General features: G+C 42.4%; 1 protein-coding gene across 1 annotated transcript in view; it reads left to right on the top strand.

Annotated features, from left to right (window-relative positions):
• The window catches only part of TMEM178B (transmembrane protein 178B), a 222,502-nt gene extending 200,765 nt beyond the window's left edge, over positions 1-21,737 (top strand). Inside the window, exon 4 of the mRNA XM_026790817.2 lies at positions 9,040-21,737. Coding sequence (XP_026646618.1) covers positions 9,040-9,290 — 251 coding nt within the window. The 3' untranslated portion in view covers positions 9,291-21,737. The remainder of the gene's footprint in view (positions 1-9,039) is intronic.
• Positions 21,738-22,082: the final 345 nt, after the last annotated feature.

Genomic DNA, 22,082 nt, shown 5'->3' with positions numbered 1-22,082 from the left:
TTTTTTTCCAGTACCTCAGGAATATCTCTGATTCTCTAGGTGCATACCTAGCATTGAAATGTTGAAACCTGAGGTAACATCTCCATAAGGAAACAGGGGTGGGATATAGATGTGTTTTTTGCAAGTCAATAACCAACTGTACTGCAGAGTGTAGTCAGTTAGAAGTATTGTTCTGTGGGGCTTTTTTTCCCCTGGAAGGAAAGGCTCAACAAGAGAATTCATTGTCAATTCCATAGCATTTGATCTCCATGGAAACATTATCAGCTGACTTCAAAGTCAACCTTCAAATGTGTTGTGGGTTTTTTTTTTCCTGTGGCTCATTTCTGATGCTCCTAGATGTGCACTTGCAGGCTGTGGGGAAAGAAAAACCAACACAATTTCATTAGCCTTGTACCTGATCATGAGAGGGCACTGGCACTTAGGAGAAGGAGAGAAAAATCTTCTTTAATGAGGTGTAGAGATCTTATAGTCTGGAGCAAAAGACAGGGCAAGTAGTTTATGCACACCTCTAAATTCATTGTTTTTCTGTCCTAGCTCAAATCTGTCTCCCTGAACTTTGTGTGCAGTAAATTAAGGAGTCAGCTCTGTCTGGCTTTTCAGCGGGAAGAGCTGTTCATATTCCTCTGTGTGTTCATTTTGAGTCAGCTATACTGATTTGTAATTTCTCCCTCACCAGGATGGGAGGTGCTGGCAGAAGCATCAGTACCTTCCAAAGTTACGGGAACAGACAACTTCACGCAGTCCGTGAAGGGCATGCAATCAGGTTCCTTTTCAGGGATGTCAGTAGGTCTTTGGGGGGCTGACAGAAAGTAAAATAAAGTAGGAATAAGGCAGAGGAGACAGATTCTGTAGAAATACAAAAGACTTCCCCACCCACAGCCCTGGAAAACAAGTTCTGTGTATTTTAAAATTCAGTGGTTGTCCCATATCCTTTAATAATGTCATGAGGCCTTTGATCTGTTGCTGGCTTCTGAATTCCAATGACAAGATGCACCAAAGCCAAAGGAAGACAATGAAAACAAAACTGGCATTTATTATTGAGTTGGTCTTTTTTTAAAAGGAAATTTTGCTGAGCTGTTTGCATGCCTGACATAAAAGTGGACTGACTGCACATGCAACAGAAGGAAGATTAATACTGGCATGATTTGCTAGACAGAAAGAAAACCTTACAGAGAGAATAGGGAGAAAATTTCTGTGTGTTGCAGATCTTTTTGTTAAATGCAGAGGCTGAAGCAAGATTTAGATTCACTTTCTTTGCTCCTCAGGTTGTCAGCTCAGAAAGCAACATTCCCCCTTGGGCAAATCGCTGCCACACACACTTGGTCTAATCCGTCTGGACAGAGTCCAACTGGACACTAGAAACTGCATTTAAAAAACAACTGGGAAAAGCTATAAACGAGTAGGGCCTTCCTCATTTCTGCCCAACCTGGCTCTTCCAGGGCATACAGAGATAAGTCATGCCAATCTACTTGTATGGGCTACAGAAGATGAGCAGGTATTTCCTCTGCCACAGGAAAGGAGATTTCAGCATTGACACTGAAATCAGTGTCAGTCTAGTCTGTGGCTTGCAGGCATTTATGTCGAAGATGTAAGCTTCATAGGGGTACCCTGCACTAAATGGTTCTTGCTGACCAGACAAAACTGCATTTAATTTTGATTTCTGACTATTCTCTCTCAGTAACTGTATCAGCACATATAGAAAGGATTTTCTCTTCCTAACAGGTCAGCTCAGGGAAACAGTAATAGAGCCCACAGACTTTTTTAGTAAAGATCCTGAAAGTTGTACAAGCAAAGACTCCTTTGGTCACTTGACAAAAATGAATGGATAGGCTTTTCTCCAGCACCTAAAGGGGAAAATATCCAAATCAGGTAGCCACCACCATCACTCCCAATGGCTTCTTTAGTACTGCCTTCAGCTAATAGAAGGATTAAAAAGGCATCTATCTTTTAGATATTTAACTATCCTTTTAGACCTGAAAGTATTCCCCCTAGAAATATTTATAGTGGCACACAGTAGGCAATATGGAAGAAGGTTGCATTGAATTTACTTGTGCTGTACCTGTTCTCCAGTCTTACTTGTCTTGAAGAACATCTATCAGTAGACTTTTCAGCAATTTAGGATTTCCTGCACAAGAAAGATTACAAGAATCCTCTGAGGCTCCTTCTGAGAGATGTCCAGTTTTTTTGACTGGAAGAAAATGGTCTTACATACTTATAGATGTAATGAGCTCATTACTAGAAGACCAGATGCAACATGGTGCACAGATTCCTCCTACTACAGAACATGTCCTGTGACAAGGCAAACCCACCATGACTCCACAAGTTCCCTTTAGCTCTGACAAATGCCTAGGGTGGGAAGAACCTGCCTAAGGTACAGCTTGATACTAAATTTATGTGTCGTCATTGGAGGCAAATCTGAGGTGTGATGGAGTCACTTGAGTTTGTTCAGACCTCCAGTGCCTCTTTCTGTTTAATCTTTTGGCCTCTGCCTGGGTCATGCTGTGAGCTCCACACTGCAGAGGATGAAAGACCCTGCCAGAAGCCTCTCTATGTTGCCAAGCATGGTGCTTGCCAGCACACGGATGGGATAATTCTTCTAACTCTGGATTAGAATTTTTCTTCATTTTGACACTGAAGTCCTTTCTTTGCTTTCTGCTCCAGTAAAATCAGAATAACATCACAGTGCTACAACTGGCACAATTTTTGCTGTCTCCTGTGTTGTGGCTGCAAGTTCATGACTCGTTATCTTTGCTTAATGGCTGTAGTAAACCCACTTTATTATTGCTAGGTTATTTTGGTTGGGTCATAGGAATCACCATTGCTAAAGTACTCGGAAGTTTATTCACTCAGGCTTTGATCCGAAAGCTTTCTTCTCTGCCTAGTCCATCAAACCTTTGTGCCTTTAGCTAAGTAGTGTTGCTTTTGCCTTACATGGCAACTTACAGCTCCAGAGAGTGCTTGCTCATCGCTGCAGCTCACTGGCTGGGGCTGTGCACAGCATGGGTGTTCACTCCCTGTGCAGTCCCATGCCCCGAGGGATACAGTCATGGAAATGTCACCATGTGCAAATCTGCAGTGTGAAATATGGACTGACACTTGTATCAGCAGAGCAAACTGGAGTTCAGCCCTCAGCTGCTGTAGCATTGTTCTTATATATGAGATGCTGATTTACACAAGCCTAAGCATGGTCCCCATGAAGTGTTTGGGGTTGTAGCTGAGGACACATAACTCTCTGGTGCCATAAGAAATTACAGCTTGTGCAGCAGCAGTGCCTAGACAGGCACACAGGGGAGGTGACACACAGCAGGAGCACAGCTCTGGCATTTGCTGGGCACCTCTGGCACCTTGTGAGGCAGGAGGCCAAAGGCCAAATGCAAACCTCATTCTGAGAGTGGCTATAATGCAGTATCATGACAGACCCTGCAGTTTATCTGGTCCATGGTATAAGATAAAAATGCATTAAGTCCCAGCCCAGGTGGGGATGTAATCTCACAAGGACACCGCACTAAATCTCCATCACCCAGTCAGATTTATCCTTCCATCTCCGCTTTTTTCAGAAGGGCAATTTTCCAGTAAACCCCTTGCTATTCTGCAGCCTATTGGTGATGCTGCAAGCTGCTTCTGCTGGAACAGTACATAATTAAGCAATAATTTATATTCTATGCGTGTATGCACAGAGCAATAAAGTGTTCTCAAGAGCTGCGTGCTGCTGAGGCGTTTAATCCGTGCACAGAAGGAATTTACTGCAAAGCTGCTCCCTCCCTCCAAAAGGCTTTTGTCATCACTGTATTGGGAGGGAATTCGGTGTATTCTTCAATTATTTCATTTGATTTGGATATAATTTAAATAGTTAATGCTACACACTCAACTTTAGGATCAGACCTAATTTTATTTGTTTGTTTGATGTACCTTGAAAATAGTAAAAGCTAGTAGGGCAGAGAGAAAGTAAAGATAATGTTTCACTTGTGAGATTTTTCTTCTCACGTAGCTCTATAATAAAGGAAAGTGATGATAATTAAGTAAACAGCACTGCTTTCAAAGACATTAGTGGTCACAAGAAGCTACTAGAAATACTTTAAAGGGGAGAGATTTACATTTATTTGAAAACTGCATGGTTTCAAAAGACATCTTAAAATCCATACCTTTGCAGGTCTCTTTTTATCTACCAATTTATAAGTAATACTTGACATTTCCATATGCTTTAAAAAATAACAGAAGGTGAGAAGAATCAGTTTTTGGGGTTGTTTACTTTGTACATCTGACAGCACAGTTTGTGAGTCATTTCTATCTGTTGTGGGGGGAAGGGAGGGAATGAACATCATTCTGTCAGATGCGAAGGAAATGATTTCCAAATCATGAGACAAATGATCTGTAGGAGGAGGGTCTCAGAGATGGGCTTGGTGCCCAGATCATTTTAATTACCAGCATTTTGGAATTCCCATGCCTTCAAATTGGTGATGTCTCCTTCAGGTTCCAGTCAGACACCTCCTCTCTAATAATAAGGATGAGGGTGTTTAGATGTAGCTCCTGCCAGTAGGGTCTGTTTTTGCCCTAGCACCACGAAGGTTCCCCTTCATCTGCAGTGCATCTAAGAAAGGCATCACTTCTTGTCTCAAGACATCACAGACCTTGGGAAATCCCCCAAGCTCTATGGCTCTGGAAGTTGAACCAGGTCTATGGGTAAAGGACGTGGCTGCTGACATGGTTCAAGGGGATACTAGCATCAGGGAAAATTCAAACAGATTTGCTATGGATGATTTGAGCCTGTTTGTGTTTAAATCAGTTCACTCACAAGCAGTTTTGCTCTACCCTGGAGGTGACGTTTAAAAACTGTGGAGGCATTGCAGACCCTCACACAGCTGGGCTGATTGGAAAGAAAAGGACATTTACAAAAAAGAAAACAATAATTCCTTGCAGCAGAGGCCCATGGCACTGCTTGATATAATCATGCTTGAAAACAGCTACAGCAAAGGGCTCTGACTCATAATCCACATGGAATTAGGCTTTGACCAACACTGACATTACCTTTCCCTGCCATCCCTCTTCAGACCATGTCTGTCCCTTCAGCAAGTATGACAGGACCCTAGTGTTATGTACATATATAGCAAACAAGTTCATCTCTGTCCTAAAAAACCTTCCATTCTAAGTTAAAGGGACATCCAGGGTAATTTTTAATATTATTCTTTAATATATAAGAAAGACAGGCATAAGATAACCAAGAGGGATTTAATAGCTCAGGTTCTCAAACCACTGATTATCATCCAGCCATTAGCAGGACAGGGACTGTCAGAACCAGGCCCAGATGAAGGGAGGCTACCTGACAAGGAGTCAGGATGGAGGTTTGACTACATGTCAAACAGCAGTTTCTGTGGCACTGACACAGCTTTACATGAAATTTCATCTCTCACTTGATTGAAGCATTTTGCAGTGACACGTGAATTACCTGTCAAAAATCCCACTGTTGCCATGTCTCATTCATTAGGTTTCACTTTGGAGGATAAAGTGTAAATCCTAGCACAAAGAACTTTGTGAGTTCTGCTCCCCCCAGCTGCTGAAGGACATGGCCTTTATTTCCCTGTGCAGCACAGGTACCGGTGAGCTCTTATTGACACCTGCCATTCACATTTTGTGCCAGGGCCATGGCTGGACCACCAACATTCAGGTCTGGTCATGTGCTTGGACCACAGCTATTGGGAGTGTTTTTCACAAAGAAATTAAAATTTGTATCAATGCAGTTTCCAGGGGATCTGAGGCAAATGCACATGTAGGAGGATACTTCACTGACAGCAAAAACTTGGGAGGAAACTGCAGAAGGCTTCAGTTTGACTTCTGGGGAGAAAAAGGATCATAGGGTTGGGAATGCTCATGACTTCCTGCAGTGCTGCTGCCTCTGAAGCACTGTGTCTGTAGTGCAGAGTGTCATGGGCAGCAGCAACAGCCTCCCTCCTCCTGCCACCTCAGCTCCATGTCTTACCTGGACTAGCAGAGGCTTCATTTCCATGGGTAAGCTCATGTTCTGCATCCCTTTTACCCATGACTCCTTCACTACAATAGCCAACAACTGTGCAATTTGCAAGGATGATCTTTTGTGTTCTGACTGCCAGTTCATGAGGAAGAGCTACTGAACAGTCATGAGGTAGGAACTTTACTTGGTTTTCATCAGTAGCCTTCCTGGTGAGAGGCCAGATTAACTATAAGCAGGAACTTCCTTGCTTGGCTGAACACAAGCAACACACAGGACTCATAAAATGGCCATAAAGATTTTTCTAGGTGGCATAAAATGGCATTTTTTGTGTCTGCAATGAACAGTGCTAGAGAGACAGATAAGTCTATGCTGTACAAGACATCCCACAGAAGCACTGGGGGGTGACAGGCTGAGGACTGTGTTCAGCACTCTGTGACATTGTGCATGGCAGTCATTATTTGTCACCATGTGTTAGCACATTCTCCAGAAAGGGGCCAGGCTTTTCTTAGAGAAGTCTCATGCTTGTGATTTGCTTAGTTCTCTAGTGTTGCTACTTGCTCCTCTTTGCTGTTCCTTTGTTAAGGGGCAGAATACCCTCAGTAAGGTGGAGTGCCAAAACACTGGGCACTGCTCAAATACAAAGAGTAAGCAACACTCATTGCACTGAAGAGCTTGTGAACAAAACAGCCAAGACAAAGCGTGAAAGCACAGGGAGTATTTGAAATCCAAAGTTATTTCCTTCCCTTTTGTACTTAGCAAATGCAGCTTTAGTCTGGCCACACAGATTTTCCCACCCACCTCTCTTAACAATCTTATATTTTGAGAGAGCAGAAATTACCATGTTCTTACTAGCAAAGAAAGGCCTTCCCTGTCGTTTTCTAACCACAACCATTTGAAATGAGCCACAGAGCTCAGTTCAGAGCACAGTGCCTCTGAAGCATCTTTTTTCCCCAATCCCACAATGTTCTAGTCATTCTGACATAGAACACAGGGAACAACTGCATTCTTGTCAAACATCTTCATATTACTGAAAAATTAAGTAACATAGGAAAGTATATGTGGTTTTTAATAAAACAACCTGATTTTTGACTAAGGGATTGTGGGATGGTGATCTCCCATTTATCCTACTCTGTGTTTTGAAGTAGTATAGGACAACTCCAGAGCCTGGGATCTCATGAGGCTTTTGCAAGAATCCAGATCACTGATTGCAGACTGCTGGGGTGCTAGTGGGAGGCAAGAAGACTGTTTTGAATGAAATAGGCAGAGTACCTACTGCAGCAGCTCACTGGTCCTCACTGGTGCCCAGTGGCGCTCCCATAATATGAGTACTTGTGAATATCCTGGGCCATCTGGCAGCTGCACATGGCATTAGCAGAAACACCTGACCTCCACAGCAGAGACTATATACAAGTGACATTCCAAAATACAGTGGAGAAAGGGCCATCCCAACAGGCATAGCAGTGATCAGAAGAGGGAGCCATAACAGTGATCGCACTGCAGGTCCGTGATAGAGATTTGCCTGTAGATTCAATGCCTATGTGATGTTCCTGCTAAAAAAAAGGAGGTGGGTATAATGGAAAGTCCACACATTTTGGTGATGTAGGTATGTTCCTGCAAATGCTCCCAGTTTCTGAACCCAATTCCATGGGAATTCACCAAATAATCTCACCTCTGTGTTCAGAGTGGGGAGGGTCGAATTCATTTATTTAATGCAATTGCAACTAAAAAGAGCAAAGCAGCAGAGAAACAACAGCAAAAATGTTGCCGAAAAGAAGCAGAGCCGGGGACAGGAAGGGGTAGAAGCAAGGACATCTATTAAGCAGAAGACAGGAACATGTCATTGAGCCCAGGCAGATTGTGACTGCTTTGGAAGACTATGCTGGGTTAGGGATGGGACCAGGGAGAAGAGGACATTCCTCACCAGCAGCTGTAAGTGAACAGATGCAGGATGAGCTGCACAGGTAGCACATGTCACACGCTATGGATGCATGCATGAACAGAGGGAGGACACACAGGACTGACTGTGTGTGTCTGGAGGCTGCCTTCTGTGCCCAGGGCTCTCCAGGCAATCCAGAGAGGCCCACAAAGGGAGGAATTAGAGAAGAAAAATAAAGTACCAACTTCATGCTGATGTGAGTCGTTATCTTTCGTGGCAGGTGTGTAGCATCTGTATCTATCCATTATTTGGTGTGTGGGTGGCAATTGTGACATTTCAGGAGCTCAGAGTTTAGCTTCGATGAAGCTGGAGGCCAAAGATCAAAATTAAACTCCTCTGGGTGGGATAAAGTTCAGCCTCATCTGATATGTGTGTCTTTCCATAACACCACTTGACAGAGTTAGGAAGTTTGTCCTCGCTGTGTTCTCAGGAATAAGAAATTAAATATTTCTGCCGAGATGGAAAACAAGAACAGGATATTTTGAAGATTTCAGCAATGTGGCAGAGGGCATCTGGATTGAAACTGGAGTCATGCAGAGGGCAGAATCTGAGTTTTGTGAAGGATTTAAAGATTTTTTTAGTGACATTTGAAAGGAGACTGTATAATGAAAAATTCTGTATTTTGATATAAGAAAAGCATGAAGAAAATCTCCCACGTAAGTTCAAATGTACATTTCAACGGAGCCAGAACATGACAAGTATATTGTAATATCCTATAAAGCCTATCACTGAGAAATTGGAATGAAACAAAAAATTCAAGGTTATTTTTCCTCCCAAAAATGTCAAAACAAGATTATTCATTCTGTATTTACTCTGTAAAGCAAAGTTTCAGAAAAATCAATGGTTCCATGGAGCATTCTGGTTCCCAAGGGAGTGCTCATAATGAAAAAGTGTTCCTGTTGAAGTTTCTCCATACAGCTCTGTTCAGCAGCAGATCAATATTCAGGGCTCTGGTGGCACTCAGTTCTTTCTCCATGGAGCCTCCAGACTAAGCCACTCTCTATATAAACATCTTCCCTTAGGCACTTCCTTACTGCTTGCTCCAGCTCTTCTCATGCAGCTTGGAAAGGGATAGGTCTATCACTCTTCTAACTTCTCTTTGTTTTTCTCCTCTCTCCTTCTCCCCGCTCTCCTCCAGGAACCTTCTGCATCATTTCACTGTGCACGTGCGTGGCTGGAATCAACTTTGAGCTGTCCCGCTACCCCCGCTACCTGTACGGACTGCCCGACGACATCAGCCACGGCTACGGCTGGTCCATGTTCTGTGCGTGGGGGGGCCTGGGCCTCACTCTCATCTCTGGCTTCTTCTGCACTCTGGCCCCTTCTGTCCAACCTGTCCCCAGGACCAACTGCCCCAAATCTAGACCTGAGAACGGGACAGTGTGCTAAAACAAATAGCAAACAAATACACACACACAAAGATATATATATATATATGCCTAGGTATGCCTATATGGCATGCATATATATGTATATATAATTATATATATATAAAATCTCAAATTAATGCCAGTGCCAAGGTAGAGCTGAGTCCAACATGGCACTCACATCTCCACTGGACTCTGTGTTGCTTCATTCTTTCTCACAGTGATGGGAAAGCTTTTCTCTCACATGGCTCTTCCATCCAACTCTTAACTTCAGCATCATACCTTAGAGGTCAAATGAACCTACAGTTGCACCTACCTACTGCCATTTGGGAGGGGGAACAGGGGATCCATGTGGTCAATCTGGAACCTGTACAGGACATGGTGGGGGCAGAGGCATGGGGGGGATGACACAAAAAGTGTGTCCATTGCAGCCAGAAGGGAAAATGTAAACAGCAAGCAAATGAAGCATTTGAGCCACTTCAACAACATACCTCCTCAAGGCTATTATCAGAAACCCACCTACGTTCTTTTTCTTTCTTAAAACAAAATGACAGAAATTGTGTCATTGGTTTTGGGGTTTTGTTGGGTTTTTTTCTCCTTAAAACGCAGAAAACAAAATGGACAGAATGTGTGAGGAAAAGTAGAAAAGCATTTTCTCTTTGCCTGCCAAACTTTAGAGAGAAGCAAACAAGTGAAAATACTACTGATAATAATTAATAATAATAAACATCCAAGAAAATAAAACCAGAAAACAATAAAAATCTCCAAGAGGACATCTCAGCGGACTTTCCAACAACGTGGTTTTAATCTTCCAGCTGCCTTACATCCAGGCTTACAACTGAGGCTGAACTGCTAATGTAAATGCAGCAGAAGGCCTTTTGAAAATGCTGTGATACATGTGTGTATAACTTTTTCTTCCCTCTTACTTTATTTATTTTTTTTAACAAAAAGAAAAATTTAAAACATTGCAATGTGATTGTCCACCAAACCATCCATGCTGTGTTTGTGGCCCGAGACTGAGGCACCCAGCGGCAGAAGCGTGAGGAAAGCTCAGGTCTGAGACAGCGCGTCTTCTCTGGTGGATCTCGGCAGATTTTTTTTTTCATGGAGCTTCTGAGAGTTCAGGATGGTGGATCCAGGGGAAGACTGACCAAGGAGAAGGGAGGTGGGGGAAGGCCTGGTAGCTGTTCTTCCCAGGGATTTGATGGAATGGGATTTCATCAAGTTTCCGGTTTGGATGTTTGAGACAACTGAGCAAAAGCCATTGTGGAGGAGGAAAAGGGAGCTAATTTCTGTAGAAGAGAAGTAAGAGATGCCTCTCATTGTGTTCATGTATGCCAAATAAGACCTTCCCACATCTTGTCTTTGGAAACTGCCCCAATTCAATGGACATATCCTCTCTCCATCTGGGAGGACTGTGTACAGATGGATGTGAAAGGGTCAGATGCAGAGAACAGAGATCCATTTCCCATGAGCTTAAGCATTGTATGATATAACTGTGAATCTGCAAATGGAACTCTCTCTCTTTTTTGATCTTTCTCTTTTTCCTGCTACTCCTCTTCCTATTGTCTCCTTTTTCCTTCCCTCTGCTCTTCCCGTTGTTCAGGTCATAGGTCCCAGAAGAGCTAAACAAACAGCTGAGTCTGGAGAGGTGGGTGAAGGCCATTAGAGGAAGAAAAGCATTTTGGCTGTGAGGACAGTGGGTCCTTGCAGGGTACCAGTGGCTGAGGGAAAGGTAGGGAAGAAGGGCCAAGGGTGTAGCCAAAGGGACTCTGAAGAACGATGACTGAATTGCCATTTGCAAAAGTGAGGGCACCACTGACAAATGTGCAGGCAAAGGGAGACAGGGCAAAGAAAAAAGTCTCCCCAAAACCAATCCAACCCAACATGCTCTTAATTCAGGGATAGTACCAGCAATCCTTTCTTACCTGATAGCTGCATGATATGAGTCCTCATTAGTAAATAAAAAGTAATCCTCTCCATCTAAAATATCTCAACAGGAGAAGGAGCCTGTGCCTGCTGCACAGAAATGCAGGCTTTAATTTCCAGGTCATGCCATTTACACAGCTGGCAAGAAACAGTATTGCTTGGTTTAAAAATATCCAGCTAACAAATAATTCTTGCACATGTAGTTGTATTACAGTGCTCAAAGAAACGAAGTTTCTGGAGGACATGTTGGAATAGAGTAGATGTGGGTTTCTTCCATTCTTGCTCAACTACCTAGCTTTTGTTTTCTGTTGTCTGCAGATTCCCCAAACATGCCAATACCAGCTGCTAAGTCAGTGTGTTTCCACTGAAGTGCCATCCCTGTCAACTGAAGTTTCACAATTTCATTTTACATTAGATGTGACCAGAGAAATTACTTATTTATTCAAGTTGAAAATACAAGCCTTTTGAAAAAACTTCCTTTTAAAGCAGATTTGTTTATTTATTTTTTCCTGGGAAGGTTTTCAAATAGAGTGGTTTTGAAAAGTTTTGAAATCATTAGACTGTGCAAGTGCCTACTTGGTAAGGAGGTTGATGAATTACCATTGAACAGAAGAAGGAAATTTAAAACAAAAATAGCCTTGGAGAGCTAAATGAAGGCTGAATGCAGAAAACCAATAACTGGAAACCCAAAAAAACCTATTAAAAAATTGTTCATTTCTTCAAAGCATGAAAAATTTTGGAAAAAACCCCAACTTATTGGGAAGAAATTATACAGCTGCTTAATTAAAACAGCTTTGAATGCAAACTTTCTTCCTCCTCTGCAGTGCTGAATGTGATAGGAAAGGTGTTTCATGTAAATACAGATATCTGGAGTGACACAGGTAAGCCAGAGTCACAGAGGTCCCAATCTGGAGTCTACCACCAAGCCCTGTGGCAGGCAGAGCAGTACAACAGCTCCTGTGATGATGTATCCTTGTGTGCTCCTTGAGTGTTCACAGGGTGAATTCTACAGATACAGTTTTGAAAGAGGTATAGCAGTAAGATTTAAAGAAATGGAAGTAATTTTGCTGTTTGATGGATTTTCAAAGGTTTCCTTTTCTTCTGCAGCTGGCTTAAAACCAGTTTTGCCTTGATGAAGTATTCTCTGATGATGTTGGTTTACAAGCTGTATATAAGCCTCTGTGTCTGTCTGTGTGTGACCGTGGGTTATGGTTATTTTATTAACAACAGATAAGTGTTGACCCTGAATCTTTGGGCCAGTTCTGTGATTTTCCACTTGCTCTAGCATAGTGTCTGTAAGGCCTGTGTGGCTGTGAAGCATCTTAAAATCTATGGGAATGTCTGAAGCAGCAGGTGATCATGTCACCTTAATCTCCAGCTGAATCCCCAAAAGAATAATTTGTCCAAACACCAGTTCTCTCATCACTGCTTTAAGTAAGGGCAGAACCCTTCTGGGAGATTGTGAATTTCCCCTCTGTGCTTCTTGAAGACCTGGCAGGAGTCCTGTGTGCTTCCACACCCCTGGATGGGGGTCACAGCCCCACCACACCTTCTGAGTGCTCAGACTTGTCTTTAGAGCAGGGTTGATCCAGAATACACCCAGATGTAAATTTGCGAAGGTTAATGTCTCCGTCTCTCCTGAGCTGAAGCACATTCACAGCTACTCTGAGTTTCTGCATTTTGAGGGAGGCTTTTGAAGTATCTTTCTGAACATAGATTGAAGCTTTTTGACAAGTGTGTTGTTTCTCAGTTGGAGGAGCAGCTAATTAGAAATCTGTTATCAGTGATCCCAGCATTAAGGGGCTTGACCCTGTCCCTCAGATCTGCTCTGGCCAAGTGCCTAAGCATGTGCTTTACTTGGAGCATGTGTCTAATCCCCTTACATTTGGTTGACTATTCATACGCCTAAAGTCCAGAATGTGCTTTCTTGGATGACATTCAGCTTCCTGCAGAGTCCAGCCCATGTTTTTCTTTTCACATCCTTCCCCTGTGGCTAAGGTGACACTCTCTCCTAGCCTGAGCAAGCAGTATGTTCTTGGTCTCCCTTTTTATGAGGTGGAAATGCAGGATCCATATTTAGCAGGCTCTTTGCCACATGTAGCCTTACATGTTGCACCTCTGGGACAATACATTTCTATGTTCCAGAGACCACAGAGCCACTGGAGTGCAGTGAGCACAGACACCCTAAAATGCCCATCCTAAGGATGCAGGATGAATTGGCTCAGCTCACAGTGATCTGCAGGCTGAGGTTTTGTGTGTAGTGACTCAGTTGTGTTGCCCTGTGACTATAAGGAGTCAGCTCAGGGGTTCTGCTGTCTGTCCCTTCTGCTGTACATCTGAAGGGACTATGTGGCAGGAGCACAGGTGCCCTGTATCCTATGTCCTATAGGATAGGTGTCCTATAGGACAACTCCTTCTTCAAGCTAAAGCTGTTTGTGTGTTAAATTTCCTAACCCATATTAGCTGCCTGTATATATCATCAATCCCTTCTTCCTCTCTGCAAACACACCACTGATCTTTCCTCATCTAAACAGTACAGTCCCTCCAGTTCTTTTTCTAGTTGGGCTTTTTTATTTCTACCCCAGAGACAGTCACAAGTGGATCACAAACCACCAGTGACCAGAGCAATTTCTTTGAAATACTGCTTTTGAAAAATTGTCATTACTTTTTAAAATGTTATTCCAGCTGCAATAACAAATGAAAGAGGGGAAAAAAGCATCCTCAGAGTCCTCTAAACAGAGGATCCTTATCCTCCCAGGAGTGAATTGTGAGAGTACAGGTATTCTGCTTTCCTGTGGATGCAAGTCATTTGGGACCTTTTTTAGCTATGGCACGTTAGCTGTGTAGTTCAATGGATGGTGAAAAAAGCAAAGTTGGCGAAGGAGGGGATTGATGTGCAAGGGCTATTTCAGCTTCCCAAGCATTCCTGGAAGACTGTGTCTCCATGGCTGTCCATTTACCCACCATGCAACGCCTCTGCATCAGGCTCATCCCTGGAGCCCCACTGATAAGCAGAGCTCAGAAGAAAATCACTGTAATCTGTCCTTAATTCCTGAGCACCACGCTAACTGCCAGCAGTGAAATGGAGGGAAAATAATATGTTACCAAGTATAGCTTAAATAAAGACATGCATTATTTGGCCTCTTTCTTCTCTGTGTCTCTCCATAGGCCTAGAAGGGCTACAGGAGTGCTCAGGCACATTCACACAAACCACCACTACATTTTTTTGCCCCCCGGTTTCCCACTCCTTCATGGTCCAAACCACTGTGCTCATCCAGCCAGCAAAGGAAGACTCAAGGTGAAAAACTGAGACAGCTCTGAATGATTGCCAGGTACCACCAACAGACAAAAAGTGCACAGGAAACACAAACAGCATGTAAAGATTAGTGACAGATGAATTTCCAAGGTCAGGAAATGAAGTTCAAAAAAGCCTAAAGTTTGACTGCTAACTCCAGGCCAGATCCATAAAATCTTGATTCTGCCAGTCTGAGGTGAAATCTCAAAAACCAGGGCTTAGCTCAAAAGTTATAGGCCACTGTTTCCAGTCATAGCCAGGAATATAATGCAACTATTCCATAGTCTGTTGAGGTTCATGGAAAGCTCAGATGCCTTAGAAAATATTTTATTGCTGTCTTGGTTAACACCAAACATGAGATGTGTGCTTACACACCCACAATATCTATTCCTTGGCTTTAGAAAGAAAGTCATCAGATGCTACCTCCTCTCCCTCCCTGCCATCCTCCCAGTTCAACTTAGGGTTTCCATCCCGTATGCCCCACTAATACCCCACTCATACAGTCTTCTTCAGAGCCATAATTATTAATTGCAACATTTTGGCAACAAGTGCTGCTGGTGCCAAAGGGCTCTGACAAGCTTCATGTTGACATCAGTTGGAGAACTGTAGCCTGATATAGTGCTGTCAATTTAATTGCAGTAGGCTTTGCACAAGTTTAGGATCCAAGTTGAGAAAGAGTCTGGACAACTGCCTCAATATAGGTCACAAGAGGGAAATTAAATTCTGGTCACCTCTAGTAAAACACTCCAGAATCACAGATCAGTTGTCCTTCCCTTGTTCAGGGAAGACTTTCAATGAAAATATCAGTCTCAGATAGGTTATCTCCAGGGGAAAGTGGGAGACTGAAAAAAGGGAGACCCAACAGCAGTTGCTTCAAAATTGGTAGAATTCTGTGAGGGTAATCCAATGTCACCCTCAGCATCAGGAATTGTCATTCCTTTCTAGGACTGCACTTTTATATTCTTCCTTTGCTGATTACACTCCTGCACAGTGGCAAAAAGTGACTTCCAAAGTTTTCTTGCATAGGATATGTAAACATGGGCACCCTCACTCCCTTCTTTCCTTAAACACACACACATGCATATCCCACATGATGTGGATGCCAGGAACCTGTAAAAGTGTCCTATATAGAGAGAAAATACATAGGAAAATGCAGCATAATTGTACTCTGTTCTTTTGTACTTAACACATGAGCTGCAATGCAATTCAGATGCCATCTGTGTCCCTGTTAAGTTGTGCATGCAGATCACATACAAAATCTCTGCTGGAGATGCATGAGGAAGCACAAGACAACTAGGATAAATCTGGTATTTTCCATCAAAAAGTATTTGGATATTTAAGGAAGAGATGCCAATGCATCCCCTCCAAACCAGAAGTGTTTATGATCCCCTAGTGAAACAACAATCTCAGGACACTCCTGAGCCTGCAGAGGGCTTGAGCAGGCTGCTGGCAGCATCAAGGCTGTGGTTAAAGCTCTGGGCACAGCAGGGAGCTTCATATCCTGTGGGTCTGAGCTCCACCTGTGGCAGCAGGACACAGGAACAGCTCTGTAAGGGCAGTTCCTTCAAGGGGCCTTGTTACTTGCCAGCAGGTCAGAAATACTCAAGCAGCAACAGCAATTCTGCAGTGGGTGAGATAAAGAGAAAAGCCTTCAAAAACCTGGGGGTTTTGCCCCAGTTTCAAAATGATGTAGACTCCAAGGACTGTGAATCAGTCATGGCTCAGTCTCCTGGGGCCAGATACACAAAACAGCTTCCGCATCCAATCCCTCTTTAGACAGTGAATAAAGCACTAAATGCTTTTGGTGCCTAATATTTTTTTTTAAACTTATACGGTCCTAATTTGCTTAAGCTCCCATGATGTTTTATCTCAAGAAGAGTTTTCTTCTGGCTGTAAAGCATAAGGCTGTATTTTTTTTTACAAAGAGTTATTCATTAACAATATAGATCATAAGAAAAAGGTTTGAGTAATCAGAACAACAGAAGTGCAGCCTTAGACTATTCAGTTAGAATGTACTGAATTATTTATAACTCCTGGGCACCAACAGCAATCACAGATATCTAATTTAAACTGTTACTATTTTTACTTGGCAATTTCCATCACTTAGAGTGTTTATATCTATGTATTTGCAGTTTGATCTTTGCAGAACCAAATTTCCCCTACTTACACAGAAAAGCATATTTGGGAACTTTGAAGGTCTTTTCCTGCAGTAACTTTAATTATTTTAAAAAATTTTGAGGCTTAGTAAGGTAGACTTTACAACTTTCAAAACTCTAAACTGTATCTAAAATGGGCTTGAACTTTCAGTTCTTTCTCAAGTTAAATTCTCTTTGATTACAGGTCATTGGGATCAAGGAGAAATTTGTTTCATTAGTAGATGTAAGACTGGGTCCTATTTATGTGTATATGTGATGAGGGGACTTAGGTAAGGGGGCTGCACTTCAATGTCAGCCTACTTAAGGATCTTTTGCATAGATGTAGGAAATGTCACTGCTAAGTCACTCCAACTTTCTACCAATCTCTTTTTGTAAAAAACAACCATTATACTTGTGTGTGGCTGGAATAAAGCATTATTAAATCTAGTCCATAGGCTGACACACACATGCTTGTAAATATGTGTATATTTGTATATATATTTGTAAATTTATGAAAAATGTCCGTATGTTCATGATTGCCTGAAATGACCTGAGGTTGATATACAGAATTTCAGGCAAAGGACTGTTTCTTTTTCACAATCCTCTCATATCTCAGATTTAAACCAAAACAAACTAAAAAGTACTATTTCCCAGGAAAATCCTCATTCTGCCATTGCACCAGTTAAGGAGAGGTACCACACTAGTCAGCAGCACATACATCTACACATGTACATCCAGTCAAAGGACTGGGTCTCAAGGGCTTTTTTAAGGAAAAGGAATGGACTGAAAAAGCAATGGTAGAAGTTCTGTTCAGCATTAGCTCTCTCAATTGGCTCTCTTGTCCTTTATTAGGAGGCCCTTTGTACAGATGCTGTTCCTCTCCTTAGGTGTACATTTGGGAGGAGCCTTTGTGTGTGACACTGAGCCACTGAAAGGCCAGGACTTTCTGACCTGCCTTTGTCCCCATCAACCTTAGATACTTCACTGAGTTCATGATGTTAATGGGCTCATCTCTCCTGGCTTCTTGTACAGGTAGTAAAGAGAGACAGCTGTTTACAGGTAGTGACCTAGCAAAACTGACATCTAAGCTTTAGGAGCTCCTTCTTGCTTCATGCAATGACCACTCACCTATCTTGAGTGACCCCAAGATCTTAAAAGATATTAAATCCTGGTGAGGTGAATCAGGTACCTAGTGCAGGGGAGCATCCATATGGAGATCAGCTGTGTCTGTGTGCTTCTGGTGCATGGCTCATCTGTAAAACACAGGTTTGAATTGTGAAAGTCTGTTGGAACAAAAGGAGGTGTTCACAACGGCCTTCCCCTCCCAAACTGCAACATGACTGCAAAGGACAGGGCTTGTCCAAACCCCTGGAAATAGCATTTGAGGTGAGTGCCTTGTGGTGGCCTCCAGGCACAGATGAATGGGTGGTCCCAGTGCTGGAGGTCAGAGGTCTTTGATCTGAACTCTTCACCTTTCTCTGCCATTGCTGAAGCAGTGCAAAGAGTGAATTTACATCTTAAACATTTGAACAGCTGAGCTGTTCAAAGGTTACTTTTCTTCCTTTATTCCCAAACTGCCCTGAAAAAGTCATCTGGCTGGTAGTGATAATCACAAACTTCTCCTGCAAGATACAGTCTGGGTAGTTTAATATTATTTTTTTTTCAATGTTAATAACTGCTTTACAAACAGCTTACATGGAGATTAAAGAGATTGCAATTTCATCCCTTATTGTTGGGATTATAGTTGTCCTCAGAAAAACTAAACAGAACTCAACAAGAGGATGAACTGTGGCTGCATAATTCAGAAAGCTGCTCTGACAAGGCTGAACGTACATCTCCATCTCATGGTGAGAGTCTCCAAGAGCCAAAATTTGGAATTACATATTGACAACAAGTCTATCTAGAAGGACCAGCAATTTAATCTAGTATTAGAACTTTGAAACTCTTATATGGTCCCATATATTACCTGAATAAAACAAACACAGTCAGAGGAGTGGGAAAATTAAACTGATTTCTGAAAACTCTAAGGCTAAGTGAGCTTTGGATCTTGTGCCAATGTATGGTCACTACTATTTGTTTCTACAGCTAAATTTAAGTCAGTGACTTGACAATCTTCACCCATCTCTAAGAACTTTATTTTTAAAAATACCGTTAAGGTTTTGACAAGAGGGATTTCAGGGAACTGTAAAATGAAGATTCAATACTGTGTAGTAGTACTTAAGGAAAGACTTTAGTTAGAAAGTGGAAGATAAAGCTGAGTTCCAGGGATGAAATATTATTTTTCAGCATGGTACTACCTTGCCCAAGCTGTAGTGTATCATCCTAACATTCTTCTCCTGTTCTCCATTTCCCTTTTCTGAGGAGTAAGATATATATCTCTGTCTCCCTCCCTTCCTTTTCCTCTGTGTGTGTGAGAATACAGACATGCTTCCTGTAGAGACATTTTTCTCTAAATTTCATTCCATACCAGCTCTTGCATATGTGAATGTTTTGTTATTTAAGATGTCTGTGAAAAAGAAATAAAGGCTTTAAGAGTGAACTCTAGAAATGAGGAGAAGCTTGAGAATATATCAAATTTAAGGATGCAGCACCATTTTCTGCAAGGTTTTTCAGAATGTTCCTAAATTCTCATCATCACTCTCCTGCCCTCCCTCTCTGTGAGAGGGATGAGAAAGGTACTGGGATGTGGGACTCTCAAAGATTGCTTTTTAAACTGTTGACTCACTGTGTCCCACATGGATTTTGCAGAGTTTTAGTGTCAAAGAAAATCTCCTTTTAAAAGGTGATAAAGCCAATGCACAACATCACGTGGGAGGAGGTTGTAAGAGGTGACTCCATAGCAGTTTATCTTTGTTTCCCATTCTTTATGACCCTCCTCCTTGCCCAGCCATGCACATTCTCCTCCCTGCTGGGTTCACTTTGCCAAGGCGTGGCTTGCCAAGAGGGGCCTGCCTGACCTCTCAGCCCCATGATGCACTTGGATAACTTTCCACTTTCTCTCAAAAAAACCTGTCTCGGCTCCTAATGAAAGCCATAACCACTCCTGTGACCCTGCCACAGGGTGTGAATGCCCAGGCTCCACAGACAGAGCAATGCCTGGCACCTGGGCGATCCTGGGGGTAAGGAAGGAGAATGGCTGGAGCTCTCAGGCCATCAGAGCTCCAGTGTCACCTTCTCCTGCAAGCTCCCCTGCTCCTCACGAACCTCTTGGCCAGTTCAGCATGTGGGTCTCACTCTCCCTCTCCTACTTGTGCCCATGGGAATTGTGTGTGGATGTGCAAACACTCCTGTGTGAGGGCAGGAGCGTTGGGTGCAAGGGGCAGGGAGAAACCAGACACAGTGGACTCCCCGCCATCCCCTGTAGGTGCACCTCATGAAGGTATTTGCTCTTCAGGATTCCTTCTGCTCCAAGTAATATCCAGCCTAACCACATGCTACCACAAAGTTTTTGGAGGGTTTCCCCTTCTTGACTTTCTCATTGGTCCTTTTTTTCCTCATGATTTTTTTTTCTTGCTCAGAAGAAATGAAGCAATTCCCATAATCATCTTTTGATGATAATAAAATTTGCAGTCAACACTGTTTCTAATTGACAGTTTGGGAGGCTTAAGATAATAATTCACTTAAATGCCTGCAAATTGAAGCATGTCAGCACTTTCCTAGGACATTCCCAAGTAAAATAATATGACTGGTACAAGACATTTGTCATGTGGGTACATCTTGGCCAGCTGTTTATGTTTCCTCTAAGTGCAGTACACACACATCAAAGCTGGATTAAGAAAGACCTAGAATGCCACAATACTCAGGCATATTTAGAGAAATGCAGCAATACATCACATTTATCTGGCATATTTTCTCTATAGAAAATTTTACAAGTATGAGTCCCATCCGACCTGTCTGAGGCAGGTAGGTATTATAGCCATTTTGGAGATGGGAAGCCAAAAGCCTGGGAAAAGACCTTCTATTTAGTGGTTTGATGTCCCCTCACAAGTTCTACCAGCTGCAGGGGGAGCCTTCTCTTTTCAGCACTTTTGAAAATCCAGACTGTAGCTGGGTTTACTCAAGTCTGCAGTGGCTGTAAATGTGAAAGCCAGGATTAGGACTCTCAGGATCCTGATTTCTTCAGAGCACTGCTACAGAGTTTTGATCCCACAAAGCACTTGCCTAATTTCAAGCATCAATTTCCCATTAAGAATGCTATTGCCATGCTTAAAGCTAGGCACATGCCTAAGTGCTTTGCTAGATTGGGAATTACATTGAAATATATAAAACTCTGACATGTTTTCAAAAGTCTAAAACCATGTCTATTTCTGATTATGGTTTGGCCATTGTAAAGGATATTTGGACTGTGTATGCAGCTGCTCAACCAAGTGGGGAACTTTTTAGCCAATACACACAGAGTTTTATGACTTTTGGGTAGTAACATCCAGCTTCAGAAGTAATAGAGAGGGACATGTCCTGTGAGGCTGGGACCTCTGTGCTGCTGTAAGAAGCAAAGTGGCTCCTGTGGCCATCGGTGCTAACAACACATCAACAACCACTGACTATTTTGTTTGGTTGTTCTGGTGAGATGTGAGTGTGGTGGCTAATTTCACAAGTAATGTGACATCAAGTGTATTGTACTTTTCCATTTCTTCCTGTAATCTGTTGCAGCAGAGGTGAACAGAATTTGTTTAAACATGAAACACCCCCAAATTTCTTGTTCTGTTATCCAAGGTGCTAATCTGCAGACACACGGGTGTTTGTGTATGTGCATCAGTGTTTGCAGGACTGTGGCCCTGAAGGAACATTTAAGTGGCAGGGTTGAGATCAGGGAACTAATAGGGAGAATGAACAAACCCTTTTAACTTTGAAAAACAGGAGTTGCAGAAAGCGTCACAGGACTTTGCTGAAAAACTGGTTACATCTTACAATTTCCCTTTTGTTTTAATTTGTTTTGGTTTTGGTTTTATTCAGATTGGCACAGAATACTGTATTTCCATCGATTAAAATCTTGTCTGGTAACTAACTAAACAACTTGTTCATGGAAAATTAAAAAAATAAATAAGTAAACTGTCAGTTGTGGAATGTAAACTGATTAAACAAATAAAAAAAATCATGTTGTGTGTTTTAAGAGATTGTGTCTGCTTGTGTCAGGAGTGGGACTGGATATCTCTCACCATCCCCATCCTCACAGAAGGATGGAGGACAAAGACGAAAACTGGGAGGTGGGTGGTCTCTGAGTTATGGGGTACTGGAAATGCTCTTTGAAAACTAACAATAATAAAGATTAGATGGCTTCTGATCAGAATCACTGTACAAAACATTACAAACACAAGCAGGATCTCAATGTGACTGTTTATGAGGAAGTTTTCTATGTGTCATAGAAGGGATTGATTCCTGCTGGAAGCTTGATGTTAGAGTACTGCATGTACGCTAACACCATTAATCTCTTTTTGGAGCCACCTAATGTGTTGAA

The sequence above is a fragment of the Zonotrichia albicollis genome, chromosome 4 (assembly GCF_047830755.1).
Source record: "Zonotrichia albicollis isolate bZonAlb1 chromosome 4, bZonAlb1.hap1, whole genome shotgun sequence".
Lineage (NCBI taxonomy): Eukaryota > Metazoa > Chordata > Aves > Passeriformes > Passerellidae > Zonotrichia > Zonotrichia albicollis.
Note: the sequence above shows the minus strand (reverse complement) of the source record. Positions and strands in the feature narration are given on the sequence as shown.